The sequence below is a fragment of the Brassica napus genome, chromosome C2 (assembly GCF_020379485.1).
Source record: "Brassica napus cultivar Da-Ae chromosome C2, Da-Ae, whole genome shotgun sequence".
Lineage (NCBI taxonomy): Eukaryota > Viridiplantae > Streptophyta > Magnoliopsida > Brassicales > Brassicaceae > Brassica > Brassica napus.
Window position 1 is genome coordinate 7,800,686 of NC_063445.1, and position 22,790 is coordinate 7,823,475.

General features: G+C 38.2%; 1 protein-coding gene and 1 pseudogene across 1 annotated transcript; one reads left to right on the plus strand and one right to left on the minus strand.

Moving 5' to 3' along the window:
• The first annotated feature begins 17,012 nt into the window (after positions 1 to 17,012).
• On the plus strand, positions 17,013 to 19,913 carry LOC106441352 (annotated as a pseudogene).
• A 134-nt stretch (positions 19,914 to 20,047) lies between these two features.
• Positions 20,048 to 21,368, minus strand: LOC106429193 (xyloglucan endotransglucosylase/hydrolase protein 22). The gene is made up of 3 exons (XM_013869932.3): positions 20,852 to 21,368; positions 20,566 to 20,759; positions 20,048 to 20,481 (listed from the first exon to the last, which is right to left on the minus strand). The coding sequence occupies exons 1-3, from the start codon at positions 21,113 to 21,115 to the stop codon at positions 20,088 to 20,090; spliced, it is 852 nt and encodes a 283-aa protein (XP_013725386.1). The 5' UTR covers positions 21,116 to 21,368; the 3' UTR covers positions 20,048 to 20,087.
• Positions 21,369 to 22,790: the final 1,422 nt, after the last annotated feature.

The following is a 22,790-nucleotide window of genomic DNA, read 5'->3' on the forward strand; positions in this document are numbered from 1 at the left end:
CTTAATGTTCGTAGATTTTCTAGGCGTGTCCTGAGACTTTTGCGTTTAACTGAAGCATAAGCGTTTTAATTAAAAAGGAGCAATGCATATTGTAAAGAGAGAATTTTTTTTTTTAAATCTCTAAAAATTCGATTACAATAACGCGTATTTTCTTATGTGAGAGTATACGAGTATACGCACCCACTCCCCCCCCCTTTTTAGAGAGGGGGATAGCTGAACTCGTCTTTCGACGAGCTCCCTACGTACATCTTTCGAGGATCAAGCCATCTCGTAGTTCTGTTTTATGCCGCGAGTGTTTTTACTCGGCGGTTGTCGCCGTGCTAACCGCCCTGATCGTGATGACCATGGCTGGGTCAGCGTTCTCTTCCGGATGTTCCAGTTGAGTTGTAGCGTCGGCTTCGGACTCGTGTTGAGTTTCGACGTCCGAAGCGTTTGCGTCAGCAGACGATGTTAAATCGTCTTTCCTTGAAGCGTTTTTGGCCGAAGATTGATCTATCTTCGTGCGCTTACGATTTGCCATTGTAAAAGTCGTCATTTGCCTTAACTTGTGCTCCGCGAGGAAGCATAGTCGCGACTGTTTCTGACATCTCCAGATAGCTGCGACTCCGTTTGGGGTCGAGAATTTGACACCTAGGTGGTATGTCGATGGAACGACTTGCATGGCGTTGATCCATGGGGTTCCCATGATCACGTTGTAGATGGCAGGATGATCGACTACCTTGAATTCGACGATTTTCGTGATCTCCTTGGCCATGACTGACAGCTGGATTGACCCGAGGGTCATCGATACTTCTCCTGAAAAACCCGTGAGCGGTTTTGGCGTTGGAGTTACTTCTCTGAGTTTGATGCACATCCGATTGAGAGTGTTGCGGAAGATTACATTAACTGTGCTTCCCGTCTCAATGAGTACTCTTCCGACTTCCAGATCTCGTATGACGAAATCTATGACGAGCGGATCGCAGTGAGGTTAGTCGATCCCGCTAGCTTCCTCCTTCGTGAAGGTGATTGAGCAATTTTAACCATCTCGGGTAAGAGACCATGTAGGCCAGTTTGCGGTCGACTCCGCCTTCCGCTGGTAAGCCTTGATGGCCGAAACCGTATCGTTGCAGAATTGTGATCCTCCAATGATCATGTTGACTCTGCGACGATTGTTATCGTTCCCCTTGGGACTGGTGGAACTCGCAGAAGGTGTTTTCGTCATATGCTTGATTTCGAGTACACGTATTACCCGTGGTTCGGCCCTGGTCCGAACTGATCGCGTAATTGTGCGCTTCTTGGAGATCTTCCCCCTCGTGATGGACATACTTGTCGTTACGAGAGTTCTTCTTCTTCGTTTTTGGATCTAAATCTTTCGAGGATGGTCTTGCCGACTTATGTTTTTGCGATAAGACTTTCGTTTCTTCCTCGATTATGATGTAGTCCGTCGCCTTGTGGAGAGAGTCCTGGATCGTCCGCGGTTTGTCGAGGGTTATCCATTTTCTGAATTTCAACTTGTACTAGAGCGTCTTTCTGAGCGCATCAATGGCCACCTTGTCGCTTATCACGCTCACCCTGGACATTACCAGCTTGAATCGGCTGATGAACTCGCAGAGGGGTTCGTCTTCCCTCTGGGACAGACTCCAGAGATCGACATCGGAAGTTTCTATATCTATGAACATAGAGTATTGCTTGAGAAATGCCGATGCGTGCTGTCGGAAACTCCCGATAGAGTTTCGCTTAAGGCGTGCGAACCATTCGAGGGATGCTCCTTCCAGATTCTCGACGAACAGGCGGCAGTAGTCGGCGTCTTCTTCGCCGTCCTTCAGTCTCGCTCTTCCCATCGTGATGTGGAAAGACTGAAGGTGCGCCTTCGGATCGGTCATACCATCATACTTCGGTACTTTGATTTTTCCCGGATCGGATACCTTCATATCTGAGATGCGAGTGGTGAAGGGGGTCTTCCGAGCCCCTTCCAGCAGCCTGTCGATCTCGGGTGCAGCGCTGGTAGCGTGATGGATTTGGGATTTCACGGCTAATACTTCTGCCGCAGTCTTGGTGATATAGTCGCGAAGATCGCGGATATCCAACATCTCGCCAGTAGATTTCCGAGCCTTTCGACGTTTACTGCGAGTGAGCTCGGTTTGCTTTTCAGCCAGCTCTTCTTGTTCGTTCCAATAGAGGACTTCCTCCTCTTCCGTCATCGGTTGGTCGAACGGAGAGCTTTCCCGAGAAGATCGGCTTCTGGTCCTTCTTGGATGTCTGTCGACGTACTCATCGGTATCGTTGGAGACATCGCTAGGATCCAGGTCGACGTGCTCGACTTCGTTATCCTTCGAATTTTTCGCGGGAGGCGGAGGACTTTCAAGGTTCCCCTTTTCGATGGGAGATTTTTCGCTAGAGTTTTGACCCGAAGGTTGTTCCCGCGCGGCTCCAGGCCTATCGAGTGGGGTAGCGAAGTCCAGTCTTTTCCCGCGGACTTTAGTGGTTCCGCGGGGACGGATTGCTCTGGTCCTTGCCGTTAAGGTTTCAACCTGTTTGGTCAAGGTGCTCACGAGCCTGTCCTGTTCTTCCGACCTTTTTTCGTAGGTGGCTAATATCTTTTTAAACTCCTCGAGCGCCGCGGCGTTCGCTAGTGCGTTTGCCGCGGATACATCCGCTGCGGGAGTGTGGAGATCAGTGCCACTGCTTCCGTTCAGAGGAGTCTGCATGTTATCCGCGTCATCAGTTGACATGTCTGGTTGAGCGTGATGTGGTTGAGAGCTAGATTGATCCGTACCCCCTCCTTCAAGCGCCAAACTGTGGGAACCAAAATTCGCACTGTCGATTTCCGTTTAAATTAGGAAATTAGGAAAACCCTAATTTCCCACAGGTCCCAGAGATCTGTTAATACCACACGCTAAACAATCAGAACACGAGATATCAACGACAAAGTACAAAAATCGTAAAAAGAGAGCAAAATAGATCTTATTCTGAATCCGTGTTTGAGCGTTACAACAAGTTATAAGCCTGAGCTCGAGAGCTGTCGGCAAGATTCCTAGTTATAGCAACCCTAAGACGGCTAAACCTAATTGAGTCGCAGCTCGAAATAAAAAAAAGCGGGAATATGCCTAAATCGCTCTAAGTGCTAAGTTTGCTCCGAAAAAAGTCTCTCCCCATGCCTCTCGCCTAGGACTCCTTATATATTGGCTCCTAGGTCGGTTTACGCTTTTTCTCTTCTGCCCTTAAGCCATCATAGCATAAAAATGGAGATATTCCATTTTTTCCGATCTTCGTAATTATCTTCAAAATTTCGTATTTATCCGCGGAAACTTGACATTTATCTTTCCTTGCGAACCAAGTGTAAACCGTCATGTGGCTTACGGGCTGTTGGTTAAGAAATCGTAAGTTGGGCCTCGAGTCATGTCTTAGGTCCCTTTGGGCCGCCTTCTGACTCGAAGCGTTTATTACGGCTTCTTTCGATAAAGAACGAACTTTCCACGGTTTTTACCGTAAAGTTTGATCGATGACTTAGAATGGCGGGAAACATGAAATGGGTTCGCTACGGTCTTCGGGAGATAGCATCGAAGGGTAGACAAGAATGCATGGACTAATGTCGTATCGACGTTTTGGAAGAGCTCGGTCGCTACGACGCGAGCTTGCGGGATGGACGCTCGGTCGCTACGTAGCGACCGACCTTGGCTCGAGCTCGGTCGCTACGTAGCGACCAGACAAGCGACCGGACAGCGTGCATGTGCGGTAGTTGCGTAATGACCGAGCTTGGTTCGTCCGTGTTCTGATCGTCATACTCGGACCTATCCGTAGCTGGTCTGGGTATGTTTCTGATGGCTTATGTTTGATCTAAATAGAATTCGAACAAAGCTTTATCTCGGGAACATACGTTGCGACGTTTTCTTGACCGAGCATGATTTGTTGCGGAAAGACATACTTATATTCTGCGGGGATTTGGACGTTAACTTCGTCGTAACCGTTTTCGACCCTAGCAGTATGTCTCCAGATACATTTATTTTTTTTTTAAAAAAGTGGGTGTACATAGTATTTGTTATTCAGCAGGGTGCAGGTGTGGGAGGCCCACTCGAAGCTGAGATCCCTCCATTTACCAAGAAATTGTTGGGAAAACATTCAATCTAAATCTTACTGATATTCCTGGTGGCACATGCGTCTCCTGCAAATGCTCTAATGGACAAAGGTTAAGTGGTGATGAGCCGAGCAACGAAATGGATGGAATCCCCTCAAACCAGACACGACACCCCATCTGTTAGAACAACAACAGCTGCACAGCACCACTGTGAGGGGAGTAATCCAGGGGAAGACCAGGTTCAAGTTGCAGGAAACCCCCCCCCCCCCCAAGAAGAGGCAAACAAAGCAATTAACGTGGAGCCGCTACTATTTCTATTTAGTTTCATTGCAATGTTTGTTTCTAAATATTCTCAGTATTTTGTTTCTTGAACCATGTTTGCATCTTTAGCTATTAATATTACGTAATATAAATTATTATAGTACCACCTATAGAGGAACTACACAGGAATATCAACTGGAACCAAAGTGTGTGGGGACTAAAGACAGCTCCCAAAGTGAAGATGCTGGTTTGGAAGGCACTAAAGGGAGCTCTCCCGGTAGGAATGAGACTGGCAGAGAGATTCGTCCCTGCGGAGAAGGACTGTAAAAGATGTCGAAGACCTGAATCTATCACACACCTATTCATTCAATGCCCTTATGCTCAGGAAGTTTGGGAAGCAGTTCCTTTCACCTCCGGCATTGATAATAGTGGAGAGTTAGATTTAGATACCTTCTGGAATGATGTGAAACACATGATTTGTTTGCCTCCTACTGGGATTGTTGCAGGCCAGCTTGCCCCTTGGATTATGTGGGAACTGTGGACAGCTCGAAATAAGTTTGTCTTCACTGGCAGGACTACCACGCCGATGGAGTCACTATCCAGGGCCGTAGCCGCAGGCAGAGAATGGCAGAATGGACAGGAACAACCTAAAGTGCAGCAGCAGAGGAAAAGGAAAGAACCTGAGATAGGGTCGCCGAATATGGCGGTGATGAGATCGGATGCAGCCTGGAGAACGCCACACATGCCGGCTGGCTTAGGGTGGACGCTAGACATCATGGATGAAGACACAAGGAAGTTTGCAGTGAGAGAGAACTGGGTTTCTTCACCATTAATGGGAGAAGCAATAGCTCTACTAACTGGTCTTCTCAAATGCAGAGAGCTAAATATTCAGGAAGTTAGGTGTGAAGCGGACTCTTCACTTCTCATCAACAGCATCAAGAATGAGAACAATCTACCTGAGATATATGGAGTAGTAGCAGACATACTCTGTTTAGTTTCAGACTTTTCTTTAGTGTCTTTTATATGGATTGCAAGAGAGAAGAACAGATAAGCTGATGAGCTTGCAAAACAGATTCTGGATGTTAATGAGGTCTTTATGACCTCCACCTAATTTTAAGTGAATGAAGTTGTTGTGTTTCAAAAAAAAAAAAAAAAATTATTATAGGACGTGTTGATTTCATTTGTATACTATTTCTCTGGAGCTTAATTATAATGTTGTTTTTCTTTTCTAAGAAATAAAAATATGGTTTGCTCGACCAGGTTTTAAACATCAGCCGTAAATCAAATACGCTTTTACAATGTGTTGTTTATAAACTACAATCTACGTGGAGCCACTTCTATTTGTGTTTAGTTTCGTTGCAGTGTTTTTTTTTTTTTGAAATATTCTCAGTATTTTGGTCACTAAGAACAAAATAAAGAAAATGGTTTCTATTTTTCTTACAATGTGTTGTTAATATTTTTTTCAAATATTCTCAGTCAAAATATGGTTTCTATTTTTCTTTAATCTGATTTTGATAAAGAACAAACTGAAGTTATAAAAGAAAATTTCTAATCTACTTTTATTAAAGAACAAGTTGATCAAAAATTCTTATTAATTTATTTATCCAATTTCTCAAATGAATTTTTATTCATTATTTTGTTCATTTTCCAATACATCTAACATAAAACAAATATATATGAAAAAAATATTAAGTATAAATAAAAATAGATGACCTAACATAAAAGTTATTAAAAATCTAACCGGTAAAAAAGCAGAACATAACCTAACCATATTAAATCTTCTTAACAATCACATTAAAAAGAATTTAAATTGACTCAGCGAAACTAAGATGTAAAAAGTTCAAGAACTTACAATATGAGTAATTAGACTTTTTTTTTTGTCTTCTATTGAATTTTTATTAACTTAAAGTATGACGTACATAAAACCGACAAAAGTTTAATACGTTTCCAGAGCCATAAGCCGATGAGTAAAATTTACAATATAATCTTCGAATAAGAACAGATTATATTTATTATATTCAATAAAATAAAATTTTAAATGATTTATTAAATAAAAATATATTTTAATATAAAATAGTTTTAGTGTTAACTCACCCGCCCGTAGGACGGACCAACCCCTAGTGATAATAAAAGATGCAAACCAGTAATAACAAGCTTTCCGAATTGATTTGTCATATTCGTATCTAGTCTGAGTCTCGACTATTTTATCTGTACAAATTTTATTTTCCAGTGGCAACGTCTGAATATATAATGGCAAGTGAGAAATGTTTTTAGATATCTTCAGATATGCGCATTGCGCGGGATAAACATTATATATATATATATATTATTTTATGTATTATATGTTCTTACATATTATGAAATAATAAATATATATTGAATAATTAAAAGTCAGTATCTATTACATATATAATTAAATTGGTGCGAACGTATAAATCAATTTTATTAATCCAAACAATTTTTTTTTAAAATTGATAAGATATGTAATTAAATTTAAATGATATTAACATACATAGTATATTTTTAATATTAATGTCTATTAAATGATGCTTTCTACTCATATGTTTTTTTTATCATGTGTATCTTTAATAGCAAAAACTTTAAATTACTGATAACAAAATTTTCATTGTGGGATTAATAATTTTAGTAATTGATAATTTAAAAAAATTTATCAATGTTAGTTCAAAACTTTTATCAAAAAAATTTATTGAAAGTAAATTTTGAAACTAAAATATTTATTTACTCAATATGGTTAATATTTATTTATTCAATATGGTTTATAGTTTAATTTAGAATGATATATATATACATATATATTTTAAATCGTAATGATTAATTAAATTAGACTTTTACTTATATGATTTTGTAATAATTTGTATTTTGTCATTACAAAAATTTTAAACCATGGATCGCAAAATTTGAATGTGAGACTTTTAACAGTTTTACTAATTTATAGCCGTTTTTTAAAATTCAAAATATAACATATACAGAAAAATCTAAAATTTTATAATATGGTTATTGTGATTTTTTTAAAATTATTTTAATAGTTTAAAATTAAAAAAAAATTGATAGAAGATACACTATTTTTTTATCAGATCTTTATTATTCAAAATCATTAATTGTCATATATATTTTATCCACATTAGGCAATTCCGTAATCTTTATTTAAGGAAATAATAAATGACATTAATAATAAATTTATGGTTAGTTTAATAAAAAAATTATTATATAATTAGATGAACCAACCTATTTCTCTAATAATTCAAAGAATCATCTTAGTGATGACACGTGGCTAGAAAAAGAAGTTGTAATGTTTCGCAAATAATATATAGGGGATACCAAAATATAGTTAAGTCTAATGAAAAAGTGCAACAGTTTTGTTTAAGCAGATTTTCTAAGAATTTTTTTTAATAGTATAGATTTATGTGTGCATGCAAAGAAATTTAATTCATAGTAATGATGACCAGCTTTTTTCTTAAATGTGATATTCTTTTCACTTGTATTTACATCACAACTGTGCAAGTGTCAGTCCTAACGTAGTGTAAGGGATGATGAGTTTTGTTCTAATTTATTGACTCTTTTTAAAGATCAAGATTTTGTTTGGACAAGATTAATTAGGACCAAAAAGTTATAGACTAAAAATTTATAAATGAAAATATAAGTTACACTTACAACCTGTGTTCTAAAACGCGGCCGCCGCGAGCGACTTTCCGGCGATTAAACGGTCAACGGCTTGTGAACGTAGCGATTTGGTGGTAGGCGGAAGATTAGGTGGAGTGGTACAAATTTTTAGTTTCTTTTGTTAATCTGAACTCAAAAATCGGTTTCTATGTGATAGATTCACAAGTTTAAAGTGAAAACTACATTTAAAACCTAAAGAATTGAAAGATTATGCAAAAACAAAAACGATGGCGGCAGTAAAAATCTGTTTCAGAAACCGTGAAACCCTAAAAGAAGGTTGAAGAAGACGATGAGTTAATTACATAAATGCCACTCATTTAAAAAAAAATCGAAAAATAAACAAAATTGAATCCGAAGGGAGTCAAAACCGGAGGGGGAAGGTACTCGAACTTAACATAACCACCAGACCACACATACTTTTTGTATTTTCCTTACATAATATAAAAGATAAGGTAAAAACAAATCGGCGATTAACCCCTGCATATTCCCCGATTTTTCTATTAGGTGTTAGACTAGATCCGAGCGTCCGACTAACGCCTAGCGCGGTTTTGAACACAGCTTACAACTAGTGTTCGTCAATTCTCTCATAAATAACTATGAAAAAGAAAAAAATACTCTTACTACAGTTACTCTCTCAAGCGTATCAAAAAGTATCTCATTTGAGAAATTTTGAAATACTTTTGAGTTTCTCACTTCTCACATTGCAGTTTTTGATTGATTTTTTTTTATAAATTAATTTAATGAAATTAGATTTTACTATTAATATCTATTATGTTTAAGATATATGAGTATTTAAATGATGCGCATGTTCTCCTGACCTTTGATTAAACAGTGACCAAAAATATATAAAATGATAAAACTTTTTTCATCTCATTGGTTTATACAGTAGCTAAACTGAAAATAAAATTTATTTCGCAGATATATTAACGTTATTGTCGACAAATAGGCAAAGACTAAAGTTAAACTGTACCATCGAAATACTACAAAAATAGATAATCTCAAAATTCATTTTCAATTTTCTTTTATCATTAACTTGTGTTAGCTCTTTCAAACAATTAAAACTAAAGTGAAATAATGCAAGTTCCGCAACCTCATAAAAGATTAAACTGACTGTATAAAAACTCAAATGTGTTTGCTTTCTACTGAAAGTCAACACTATTATATCTTTAACATGTTTACCAAAGAAAAAAGTCACAATACTATACTTAAAGGGATCAAAATCTATAATGTATATGTAGAGTATACGATGGGTTCGGAAACTGGGGGTGGTATATAAATGGGCAAATCTCCAAAATAGCACCTTTCTAAGTTTATATCACAAAAATAGCACTTAAAAACTAAAATGACCAAAATAGCACCTTTCTAAGTTTATCCTTTGAAAATTTTAATTTTTTTATTTTTCAAAATTGGAAATCTTATCCCTAAAACCTCATTTCTCAACTCTAAACTCTAAACCCTAAACTCTAAACCCTAAACCCTAAACTCTAAACCCTAAACCCTAAACCAAAAACCCTAAACTCTAAACCCTAAACCCTAAACCCTAAAATCTAAACCCTAAACCCTAAACTCTAAACCCTAAACCCTAAACCCTAAATCCTAAACCCCACCCTTTAACTCTAAACCCTAAGTTTGTGACTTTTGATAAAACATTAAGTGCTATTTTTGTGACTTTTGACCTTGAGTGCTAGTTTGGGAACATAAACTTGATTTAGTGCTATTTTTGTCTTTTTCTCTATATAAATTGCTTCCGCTCTCGATAACACACATCCACGACTATGTCACATTGATCAAGAGTACATTAAGCTTTTAGTCGTACAAAAACGATATTATTTATTTGAAAAAGTCTACATTTTTAATAAAGAAAAATATAATTTAACCATTATACCTATAAACTTTTATATAGTTTAATTTTCTAAAAAATTTATTTTAAGTTTCTTTTTCGCATTATACGTACATAAAAGAGGCGTAAGCTTTTCTTAAATTAATCGTAAAATCAATCTAATACAGACTATACGGTATAATTTTGTCATTTTTTTGTTTCTTATATATTTTAAATTAATAAAGAAGCAAGTAGCATGTGTAAGCTCAGGGATCTGGATCTTGACATGCTGGTGCATTGACACAGAGAGAGTGTTGATTGACATGGTTCTTTGAATATGTTTGAGCCATACTGTCTCTTTATTAAGAATCATTTAAACAATCTTTTACAAAGACTTGTCTAATCTGAATTACACAACGTCACACGCGGCTTGTTGATCACGTTTACAAATCACTCACTTCCTGAAACCCCAAAACCCCTGCTTGTGTTTCTGTGAGAATATAACGTTGAAAGCTTAACCTAATCCTAAGTCTAAGCTTTCCTATATACTGCTACCAATTCTTTCCAATTGTGCAATATCTCTTTTCCTAAAAATCAGCATCATCAAATCTTCCAATTTGTGATCTGAGGATCTTCTAGTTTGTGAATCACGTCCAAACAAGATCAGCCAATGGGAACTCTCCACGTCATCACGTTTTAGTTCCTTCTGTCCACGTCGATGTGTTACACATTATCGTCCATGTGTAACACAACATCAACACGCCAAACTTCAACATTCTTTGAATATGTCTGAGCCATACTCCAAAGAATCATGTCAATCAACACTCTCTCTGTGTCAATGCACCAGCATGTCAAGCTCCAGATCTCTGAGCTTATACTCTCCTCCTTTTTATCTGAATATGTCAAATCTCTAGAAATCTGCAAGCATCAACTCACAAACACACAACCAGTGCAGCGCAGAAGCAATATAATTCACTAAACCATCAGTCACAGAACAATATGTGAGTTGCTCAATTCTCAAGCAGGTACAGTGTAAAAGTACCTACAACAGTTCTAGATAATTAATCAATCTTTTACACGATTCTCCTCTTGCTTGTAACCACATAACCATATTCTACTTAATTTCATATTCTGATAAAACTAACCGGTTCACAAAGAGGATACTTATCTGGAGTCGCATGAGTCGCATGATCATGGAGAAGAATGACACTTATATGTTAGCTACCATTCAGAGGAATATGGATGTACCTTATAAGACTCACTCAAAAGATCTTGTTAGGACAGTTAAGACCCAAATTATTCACTTTATCAAACCAGAGATTTAAATTCACTTAGACACTGAAGTGTACAAGACATAGCAGGCTGAGTTCGACACATCTGCAGAGAATAGATAAGGATCCCATGATAAATCACCTAGCATGTACATCTGAGATAATTAAATAAATTTACAAAATTGAGTTTGATAACTTCCCTGTGTCTGGAAGATAGATCAGCAGCAACCTTATCAAATATTTCATCACAAAAGACAATTAAAGAGATCAACTTGTCAGCGCAAACCTGTAGCTATTTCTCAACCGAGTAGCTGTCACAAGCTCCTCTGTCCAGCTACTAACTGATTCCACTTTGACTGGGATCATGATCACACCGTTTTCAGACAACACGATGGGTATCTTGTGTTCCTACCTCTTCCTCTTCGGTAGTATTTTGTTCACGTTCTTTTCAGAGGATTAAAGTACATGAATCACCTCTTCCCAATCAAGACAGTGATTGATGTCAAATACAAAATGTGTTGCATCCTGATTCAAATCGAGTGTCTATCACGTTGGGCTTTATTAACCTTTTCTTTTTACAGTGTGTAAGATTTCATGTTCTTTGCAGGACACACTTTTAACTTCCCTTTAAAAAAAAAAAAAAACTCAGCATGTGTTACACTCATCCTCTCCCGTGTTACTTCGTTCAATCCAGACAGTGATCAACACCAGAACCAAAATGTGCTGCATCCTGTTCCGAGAAGAATACCTTTCTTCAGTGAACTGCTATGATTAGACCCAATCATTGTAGTTTCTGTTATTAACATGGACAAAACTTGCTGACAAGAAGTTTTAGTTGGTGTGACTCAATATGTGATTTCAGCTATACGCATGACCTTCTCTCAAAGACAAAACAGGTTAGAGATCAAAAATTCCAAAAACTTTTCGCATACACAAAAAGCCATTGAATTCAGGTATTTTGGTAATTGTGTCAACTAGTTTATTCTCAGATGAAACATGTTCAATGACAAGAATTTTTTCCTCGATCAATTCTCTAACATGATGATGTCTAATTTCTACTTGCTTAGTCAATGATAATTGAACAGGATTCTCGATTATGCAAATGTCATTCAAGTTATTGCAGTGAACATCAAAAGGGTCAAAAAGGCTACCATACTCAACGTGTGTCGATCTCTTTACCAATATATGGGTCCACAACTTTCTCAAGGCTGTGTATTCCATTTCAGCACGGCAACGTGACGCCTTGTGACACATCTTCAAGTTTTTTCTCATCCCAGTAACACATCCAAGTGACATCACAAGTTCTTGCCATCATCATGTTAGTGTCAAAATAATAATGTAACTTGAGCTTAAGGATACCTTTCACATGGTTACTGATTTGTTTGATAACCAGTTGGTGTGATACTCTTGAAGTAGCTTGTCATGGGGTGCATATGTCAGTGGTAAGACCGAGATCTGATCGCCTGGTAGTGAGGTATATCAAGCTCTCACTTATACTCTTGTGTGTAACACTTTCGTCTCTGTGTGTTACATCTTTCTGAGACAGATTCTCTGTTTTAGCAACGATGGCTTTAGGGATGATTGATCTCATCTGATTCACATGCCTAATCAGTTTTGTACCAGTTTTCTTCTTGTTACAACCTCCATAAACCGTGACTCCTTGATCACCACGACCTGAAGTTCCCTTTTCCCTTTTCATCATTTCTTCCTTTTCAAGGTGACTTTGAGACAAATTGCATACACAATCTGCAGTATGTTCCTCTCTACCCAGATGTGACAAACCATGTTTGAGAATTAGCTTCTGACTAGCTTGATTTATGATCTCTAGTTCTTTGACCTCAATGCGTGCAAAGTTACATATAACTTCTTCAACAGGTTCTGCAATAGGCTTGTGTGACACATCTGTTTCAATGTGTAACCCATGACGCGTCTGTCTTCTGAATTTAGGATAAAGATCTCTTTTAGCAATCCACACACATCCATACTTCTTGGGCTCTATGAAGCACAAATTCAGCCTCCATGCTCTTTCAACCTGATTTCTACGAGCATAACAGTAAGCAACACTATGTCCGATCTTACCACAAAAGTGACAGCCATTCCTTCGCTTAGTAGCAACTTTTATGTCTTGTATCTTTGGAGTCATAGTGTTTGCTTGAGATTCATCCTTTAGTTCAGCTAAAACAACTGGGATTGAACGCTTTACAACCTTGGTAACTTCATTCTTTTCAACTGCCTGAGAACTAGTTCCATGATGACCTCGCTTTCCTCTTAACAAGCCTCCATTTCTACAAGCTGTGTTTTGATTCTCTTTAGACTCTGTCACTGATCCTGATTTTTCTTCAGCTTTTGGTTTGTCAACTTTTTGTCCTGCAGCTTTTGGTGTGTCATCTGATTTTTACTCCAGCTTTTATGAACCTCATCCCTTCAGCCTTGTCATAATCTTGTGAAGTTGATCCTTTATAACTCAAACCTCAATTAATTTTTGGACACTGCCCCATTGACAAAATATGATCCAGACTTTGATCCAGTGTTCAACATTCTTACTTTCTTGTAGTTCTCAGTAAGTTGTCTTTCCAGAAGTTGACTCTTCTCAAGTTCTTGATTCAGCAGCTGTTTCATTTGATGAAACTTTATTTCAGACTCTTGTTGAACTTGGTTTTGCTCTGCAATCACTATCTTGAGAGACTGAAGCTCGTCTTTACCATTATTCTCTGCTATCTTTGATGTTGTCTCAGCTTTTGTAGCAGGTTATTCTAGCTCCAGAATGTTGACTTGCGCTTTCAACATGGATGTATCTTTGATGAGTTGCAGGTTTTCATGACTGAGCTCTGCAAATTTCTTGAACAATGTTGTATATTCAGACTTGAGATCAGCAGTCACATCTTCCCCTTCTCTCTCTGAATCTGAATTTGAATTTGAGTCTGAGCTAGAATGATGATCAACCATTGTATCTTGACCAGCGAGAGCAACAAAGTTGTTTAACAAATCTTCTTCATCACTCTCACTTTCTGATTCAGTGTCACTAAAACATAAGAGAGACTTGTCTTTCTTCAGATTATTAGGACAGTCACTCTTTGTGTGTCCAAATCCCTTGCATCCAATACACTTGAGCTCTTTTCGTTTTGCTAAAGGGGCATTTGTTACGAAGATGACCAAAGCCTTCACACTCTTGACACTGTAAATTCTTCTCCCTCTTTTCCTTAGACGAATCAGACCTAGAACCTTGATTGCTGAAGCGCTCTGAATCATTCCTGGAGAACTGATTACCTGACCTGCTTCCACCTTTCTCAATCTGTTTGAGCATTTTGTTGAAGTTCCTTGCCATAAGACTCAGATGGTGTTAAAAGTTTAGAAGACAATCAACACCATCTTCTTCTTTAGACTCAGCCAAGAACACTATTCCCATTGAATCTTTTAATAACTCATCAACTTCTTCCAGATCATGTACTTTCAGAATCCCAGCCAGTTGATCAAACTTCATATCATCAATGTTCATGGCAATCTGAAGGACTGCCTTGTAAGCTTCAAATCGTGGAGGCAAGCATCTTAATGAGCTTCTTTTCTTTATACTTCTTACCAAGAACAGTAGCTTCATTAGCAATTGAACTTAACTTAGACACAAAGCCAGCAATGGACTCGTCATCTTCCATTCGTAGGTTCTCAAACCTTGAAGCTAAATGATCAATCCTTTTTCTTCTTACACTTGTGTCACCTTCAAAGTGATTAACCAGCACATCCCATGCCTCCTTTGTTGATTCACAGCCCTGGATAATTTTGAATTGGTCGAGTTCAACAGCTGAGAATATCATAGTAAGTGCTTTAGAGTTGAACTTTGATGCGGCTTTTTCAGATTCTGTCCATCTCTCCTTCGGTTTGGGAGCATATGTTTTATCTTCCATGAGCATAGTAGGTGCCGACCAGCCTATTTCAACAGCAGTCCAAGCGTCTTCATCTCTTCCGCGAATGATATGTCTCATATGTGCTTTCCAATGGCCAAAACTCCCTTCATCCATCATGTAGAGACTCGGTAGGGTGATGGATTCTTTCATGGTTTCAAGACTTCTTCCGCAGAACCTCAACCTGTATGTGAATACGGAATCCAACGAGGTGATCCGCTCTGATATCAAATGAAAAGTCTACAGCAGGTGAAACCAATAAGAACACAAAGGATTCAAGACCATCTGTATCTTTATTAAGAATCACTTAAACAATATTTTACAAAGACTTGTCTAATCTGAATTACACAACGCCACACGCGGCTTGTCACGGACCAATTCTTAATCTACTCTTTGCGTGAACCAACCCCTGTTGATAATGTTTACAAATCACTCACTTCCTGAAACCCCAAAACCCCTGTTTGTGTTTCTGTGAGAATATAACGTTGAAAGCTTAACCTAATCCTAAGTCTAAGCTTTCCTATATATTGCCACCAATTCTTTCCAACTGTGCAATATCTCTTTTCCTAAAAATCAGCATCACCAAATCTTCCAATTTGTGATCTGGGGATCTTCTAGTTTGTGAATCACGTCCAAACAAGATCAGCCAATGGGAACTCTCCACGTCATCACGTCTTAGTTCCTTCTGTCCATGTCGATGTGTTACACATTATCGTCCATGTGTAACACAACATCAACACGCCAAACTTCAACATTCTTTGAATATGTCCGAGCCATACTCCAAAGAACCATGTCAATCAACACTCTCTCTGTGTCAATGCACCAGCATGTCAAGCTCCAGATCCCTGAGCTTACAGAATGGCATGAACTTAAGATAGACTTGCTATTTTAGCTCCTATCTTCCAAAATTCGAAGCATTCCTGCAGAAGAAATGAGAGTTCAAGGTTCCATATAAGGCTCTACCGAAGGAATCATCACAGAGAGAAACAAAGAAATAGAGAAAAAGAAGAAAAATGAGAAGAGTGTCTTAGTCTTTGAGAGTTGTAGCCAAGCCACGGTTCCAAAGGCTCGGCCCACAACATTAAACCCGTTTTCCACCATGCCTCTACCAGAAAATCATCATGAAAAAGAAAAAGAAGAAGAAGAAGAAGAAGAAGAAGAAGAAGAAGAAGAAGAAGAAGAAAAAGAGCTGAAGAGGTAAAGCTGGAGTTCGTTCCTTTCCCTGACCACATCCCAGGCGGCCTTGTTCTCGAGAAGAAAAAGACCAAGACTGAAACATCAACCGGGGAAAACAGAGACAAGTCTAACGAGGGAACCAACTTTAGCGGAAAACAAGACTTTGGCGGTGGTTGTAGCGGATGTCCAGGATGCGGAGATGGAAAGGCGACTGGGGGTGGTGGTTGTAGCAGATGCCAAGGTTGCCGCCGTTGCGGTTGCCCCGGGTGTAGCGGTGGTTGCGATTTATGTTTCGGTTGTGATGGGTGCAAGTATGAAGAATAATTTAATAACTGTTTGTGTTATGTTGAAGTTTATGCTTATGATGTAGTAATGTTTAAACTGTTGTTGTTTTGTCTTAATTTTAAAACGTGTCTGTTCTTTCAGTGTTCTTATGGTGTGAAATATCATGAAGTAATGTTTTATATAAAATTAATTTTCAGTTTTGTTATTCTTACTAATATGTGAAACTTACTAAAAATCTAGATATTAGTACTCCTTGAAATTCTCTTTCTAATTAAACACAAAACAAAAGTCTCCTGATATTAGTTTTAAAAATGAAATTTATTACTAGGCTTCATACTTTACAACTACTTTGCTTAAACCGAAGCCCACTCAATGATAGTTGGGTTGCACGCGAATTGAAAAAGGAAGAAGGATAGAAAAGGTTTCCTTTTATGGGATTTCACATCTCAAGTTGACTGATGGAAATCAAAGAAAAGCTATTTACGAAAATTTCCCACAAGTCAAAGCTCTCTATGGTCTTTATACGAGAAATAAGAGCAATTGGGGTTCTTTTGGATCTCTGAAAGACAATGGCTATGTTTTTGAACCGAATCTTGAAGCTGCATGTAAGAAACCCAAATTACATTTCTCTGATTCGTCCTATTCTTACGTGTTTTGAAATCTCCTACTTTGGTTTATGTCCACAGGCGCGGAGGGATAATGCTCGTTTCTTCTCATCATTGCCTGAGTTCCCGTACTTGCTTCTCGGCGGTAAGAAGTTGCGAGACTCTCCGGAGGGACAAGTCGGGAAGCACATGTTCTTTGACCCGACAAAGGAAGAGAAAGTGTACAGCAGTGAGAAGACGGTTCCTCAGGAGCTTAATGGACAACCTCTTCTAGGAGCATCACAGGGTTGGGTGGCTTGTCGGGAAAACAAAGAGTTTACCGTGCACCTTACGGATATGCACAAGCCATGGGTTTCATCTCCAAAAGTCATATCATTGCCTTCAATAGGTTTTTAAACCCTCAACACATGCCACATAAGTTTCTCTCTCTTCTTCTGATCCTCTCCAAGAGGAAGACTTTTATGTAGCTACAAAGTTCAGTGAGTATCAGCTCAGTGTATGCAGGCCTTGTGAGGACTCTAACTGGACTCACATTGACACCCCTTACTCTCTTTTACCAGCCTCTGAATTTCTCATGTATTCCAGGAGAGACAAAACCTTCTATTTCACCAGTTTCAAGGATCTATACATGGGTTCTTTGGATATCAGCAATAAGAAGCTCAAGTTTCAAGACCTACGCCTACGTAACTAGCCTAAGATTTCAGAGGCGTGGTGGGAGATGTTGGACAAATGTTTCATGAGCAACCACTTAGGACATCTCCAACCCCACTCTATTTTCCACTCTAAAATAGAGTTTAGAGTAAAATGCTCCAATGGTACCCTATTTTCTACTCTATAATAGTGTAAACCTATTTTTTACTTTATATATAGAGTAATTTTTTTATTTTTTGTTCATCACTCTATTTTTTACTCTAAAATAAAGTACCATTGGAGCAACATTCAACTCTATTATAGAATTACTCTATTTTAGAGGAAAAAATAGAATAAATCATTGGAAATGGTCTTTAGTGGAATCTCCTTCTGGTGAACTCTTCTTCATCAAGTGCTAAGTGTTTCGAATCTCTTAAACAATTTAGCTACTTTTTAATTCAGAGCCGGTCTTCAGATTTTGATGCTATAGGCTATTTAGTAAAAGCTTTTAATATTTTTAAAACAATTTTGGAGAACTATATTTATGAAAATTATCTTTTAAAAGTTGACTTTCGCCAATGTTTCACTTGTTATACATAGGATTAGCTCTAGCTCTACAGTTTTAATCGATCCAGGTAAAGTATAGATTGAGCTGTTTGTTTCTACGTAGGAACACGCAGAGGATGGTGAATGGATAATGATGCGCATTACTAAGCGGTTCACGATGTTTATGCAAGATAAGAAGAGAAAAGAGTTTTGTTACACTGATGATATTGGAGATCTATGCATCTTCCTTGGCCAGAGTGAAGCCTTCTGTCTCTCGGCTAGCATGTATTCAGGACTCAAACCTAACTCCATCTATTACATTGGCTCTGGACTTAGATATTACAATCTAGCTTCTGGTTCGTTCGCCCTAGAGATAATATAGACAAGCAGCCGCCGCTCTCATCCCTCGACGCCGGTGAGGCCCATGGCCGCCGGCGTCGGGACCTCTGTTACGTCTATGTCTGTTTAACGTCTTCTCATTTCGTCATCGTCATCTTAAGCTTCTGGACTCGTTCTCTCGTCGTCACTCACGCCGCTGCTTCCTTGGATCCGTTCGTCGTCACCTTCTCCCCTCCAATCTGGGTTACCACCACCTCTGCTGCTCCTCTCACCGTCGCTTCTCACCCCACCCCTCTCTTCTCCGCCGCCTCTCACGCTCCACTCGTCGTCGTCTCTATCATCGCCCCCTACCCTCTCTGTAAAATCAAAAGAGTCAGATCTACTAAGTATGAGGATGGGCTCACCAGATCTCTCTTCACCACATCCACAGATTATCCACATCCACCGACACAGCAAGTTCTCGCATCTGCTAATCTATACGAATGCTCAGACACACCGCACATGAAGTATTATGATGTATGGGTGATCAGTTATGACTTGATTATTTCTTTCTGGATTCGACACGGTAATGTCGAGGTCCTAAGGCTTGGATCTGTCACAATTTTTGCTCTGTCATTACACTTAAGCATTTTTAGAGTTTCCGTGAAGGTGAACTCGAATTCAATGCCGGAGTTCTTAACCGTTTTGGCCACCAACGACAATCAGCCCATACCTGTTTCATCCATAGTTTGCTCTTCAGTGTCAAACATATCTATGGAATGGAAGACATTGTCAGCCTCAACCGTCCTTCCGTTCTCACCGAGCATTAGCCTTTCCGGGGTTGTTGAGGATCACCAAGTCTCTCCGGACAGTCTCATCGTATACAGGGTTCACATAGCCCAAACAGTCTATGCTCCTCTATTCATGATTATCAGAGCCAAATCTAGGCAGACAAGGCCTTTTCCTATCGCTCTTAGCTACGGCTCTAGAGTCTTTCAGCTGTTCCTACGGGCCAACAGTTTTCGACAGAGTTCCATCAAGATTCCCGGACAAGATCATACTCCAATGCTCTTATCAGTTACGTACACCTTATCTAAAGAAAAGGAGAGTCTCCCATCACCAGTGTTGGTGTCCACCAACTGTCTTCAAACCCGCTGTTTAGGGTCCCCCGTTGTCGGTTCATACTCCGACTTTAGTATGTTCTTTGGAACATCAGTTTCAAGGTTTCAAGTGAAGCATCTCTATGGGTATCTTCGCCCCTTTAACACACTTATCGCTATACTTTTCGTTTATTGTCTAGCCGTTGAGATTAACTCCGGTTGTAATCGTTTGAACCCGTTTGATTTTTAGTTTAATATAAGCTTTCGTGACCAAAAAAAAAAAAAAAAAAACTTCTGGTACGGTCCGTTCCTTTGATCCCCCAAGTGGTAAACCCTTGCTGGTCCATTACCCTTACTGGCTTCATCCCACTAATCCCATTGCTTAACATTTATATGCGAACCTTCTTTATAATACTTTTTCATATTTGTTATATTTTTTGTACTCTTAATTCATAACAACACATTCGGTAGGCAACCCTAGACGAAATCTTTTAGCGTCATTGCAATAGTTATAGATGATGAAGTTGCTTTCGACCCACTTGAGCCTCTTCCTGCTATTTTCATCGATCCCTTCATTGAGCCATGAGTTTGGACCACCACCACCGCAAGATGCATTAGAGCCAGGGGCCGACCAATCACAGTCTTGAACCTCAAAGTTCCTGTAATAAGCCGTGAAAGGCGCTTTGGACCAGTCAGTCTTCACGAGCCCTCCTCTCGTGGCCCAGTCATCTCCGTTCCATAAGCTGGAATGGACTCTCATTGCTTGTTTCTCAGGATAAGCTACGTTCTTCGTGTTCATTTTCTTGAATTCTCTTATCGGTGTACCATCCACATAGAATCTGTCAAAGGTTCAACTCTTAAATATTGCTACAGATTTCGTTTGTTTTGTATGTTTAAGAGATGAATAGCGATTAGATATTTACACTATGGTCTTAGGGTTCCAGAGGATGGAGTAAGTGTGAAAATCAACGGTGGGATCGAACCAGAGACGAAACTGTTGTTCTCTATCACCTTTTCCTTGTGTGATGACATTTGTGTGGACTGTATAAGGATCACCACTTAGATTCCCCAAAAATTCGAAGTCTATCTCATCCCACATCGTTCCTTTAGACGCAAGCTACATAACATCCACACAAGCACATGAGTAAAGAATACGTTATAATACAAAAATATATTAAATTAAAAAAGATGAGTTTTATGTTTTCTTACATAGTAAGATGTGACAGTACCAGCTGAGTTTCCAGTGACAAGTTTGAGCTCCATAGAGACCTTACCAAACAAGAACTGAGCCTTGGATTCAAAACCAGAGCCAGAAGCTTTGTCAAGAGACAATGTAATGGCTTGACCGTATTCGAGTATCTTTGCTTTGTCGCTTCCCCATACAATGTCAATATCTTTTCTGAAATCACCTGCCAAGATTAAGGCAGAACATGACAGAATAGACAAACTGATCAAGATTGGTGAGCAACCCATGACTTGTTTTGGGAACTCAAATGGTGAGTAGGGTTTAGTTTTTATGTAAGAAAATGATATAACTGAGTGAAGGTGTAGAGATGATAGACAGTGACTGACATGTGGATGAGAAAGAGGAATAGAAGGAGAAGAATTTGTGTTTAGAGATCGCCAAGTTTTGGCTTGTGAGTAAATAGAGGAGCAGATGGGAGGTGAAGAAAGCTTGTATTTGACACATGTAGAAAGTTGTGAGAGTGTTTAAGTTTCATCAAGAAGTCCAACGATTCTCCTTTATCCATCGTTTATAACGTTTGGGGTTTAAGTTGTCTTTACTTGAAAACCAATCAAAGACTGTGACCAATTCATACGTGAATATATAAGAGTATTAATATTTTTTTTAGTCCGTTGCATCTCATGTTTATCTTCTCACCTAGAAATTTTGAAATTATCTTTAGGCAAAAAAAAAAGCTTTAGCAATCTATATAAATATGATATTACAAGTAATCTAAATCTTATCATAGAAATCATACATTTAAATTCCAGTTTTTTGTACAGAAAATAAAAATTCTACACCCAAATAAACAACTATAAGCTAAGATCATGTATAGAAATTCCCTTACATATCAAATCTAAAAGAACTTTCTTTTAGTAAATTATCTACACAAGGATTTGTAGAATTTTGGACTTAACGCAAGAGTTCAGACATGCTATGTAGCCACTTGGGCTAAGAAACTTCCTGACCACGACCGTCATGGCGTCATCAAGTTGAATGTCTTAGCTGTCTCCACCACTACTATATCAAAGTCAGTCAAAATCATTACTTGATGTTACCCAACTACTACCTTATCCCTTTTAACGTGGCATCTCTCTTCTTCGTCCACGCTAATTTTTGTTTATTAATGAAAACATTTAAAACAAATATACAACGCGAGGCTTATCCTATTTGCTTAACCACTATAAATGTGTTATGTGAAAACACGCACCTACATTAAATAAATTTTATTTTGTCTACAATTTATTATTTTTGTACGAAAAAATATAACATACATAATAAAACTCAAAAGCAACGAAATTAACTTGAAATATATATATTTTTTTTTAAAACGAAGATTTGTGATGCCTTACGTGCCCTCGGTGAGAAGGCTATTTTGCATGTCACTAAACAAATCAACTGAAAATATAGATGTAAAAATATTAACTGAAAATTGTATAATAACGAAGTCTAATTAACTTCTACCATTAAGAGACAATATAATGAACTATAAGACCATGATTAACCCGGAGTTCTAAGAGTAGGATTCTTATTAGAAATTAAGAACATTTTTCTTAAGAATTGGTTCTTTAACTTTTTTAATTTTTTTTAACTTTCGCTAAAAACCTCATCTTAAAAACCTCAGGTTAATCATGTTCTAACTGTCTATCTAGTAAAAGATAAACCTGTAAAACCGTTAAATCAATAGATATAATCACTAATCAAAAAGATAAAACTCATGAACTTGCCTTATTAAGTTATTATATATACTTAAAATCTTTTTGTTAAAGATACTAATGAACATTTTAAAACAAACAATTCATTATTTCTTTTGTTCTAAGTTTCTAACAGAATTTATTGGTTCTATTCGAGAAATGAAAACTCCTTCTCTTCCAAAGTCGGTTCAAGCCGGTGGTAAAGTACCAACTCCAACTTTTTGAAAGC

Coding starts and splice junctions, on each gene's coding strand:
- LOC106429193 (XM_013869932.3), bottom strand. CDS start 21,115: ATGGGTTGCTCACCAATCTTGATCAGTTTGTCTATTCTGTCATGTTCT. Junction 20,760..20,851: donor GTACTGTCACATCTTACTAT/GTAAGAAAACAT, acceptor GATGTTATGTAG/CTTGCGTCTAAAGGAACGAT. Junction 20,482..20,565: donor TGGAACCCTAAGACCATAGT/GTAAATATCTAA, acceptor AACCTTTGACAG/ATTCTATGTGGATGGTACAC.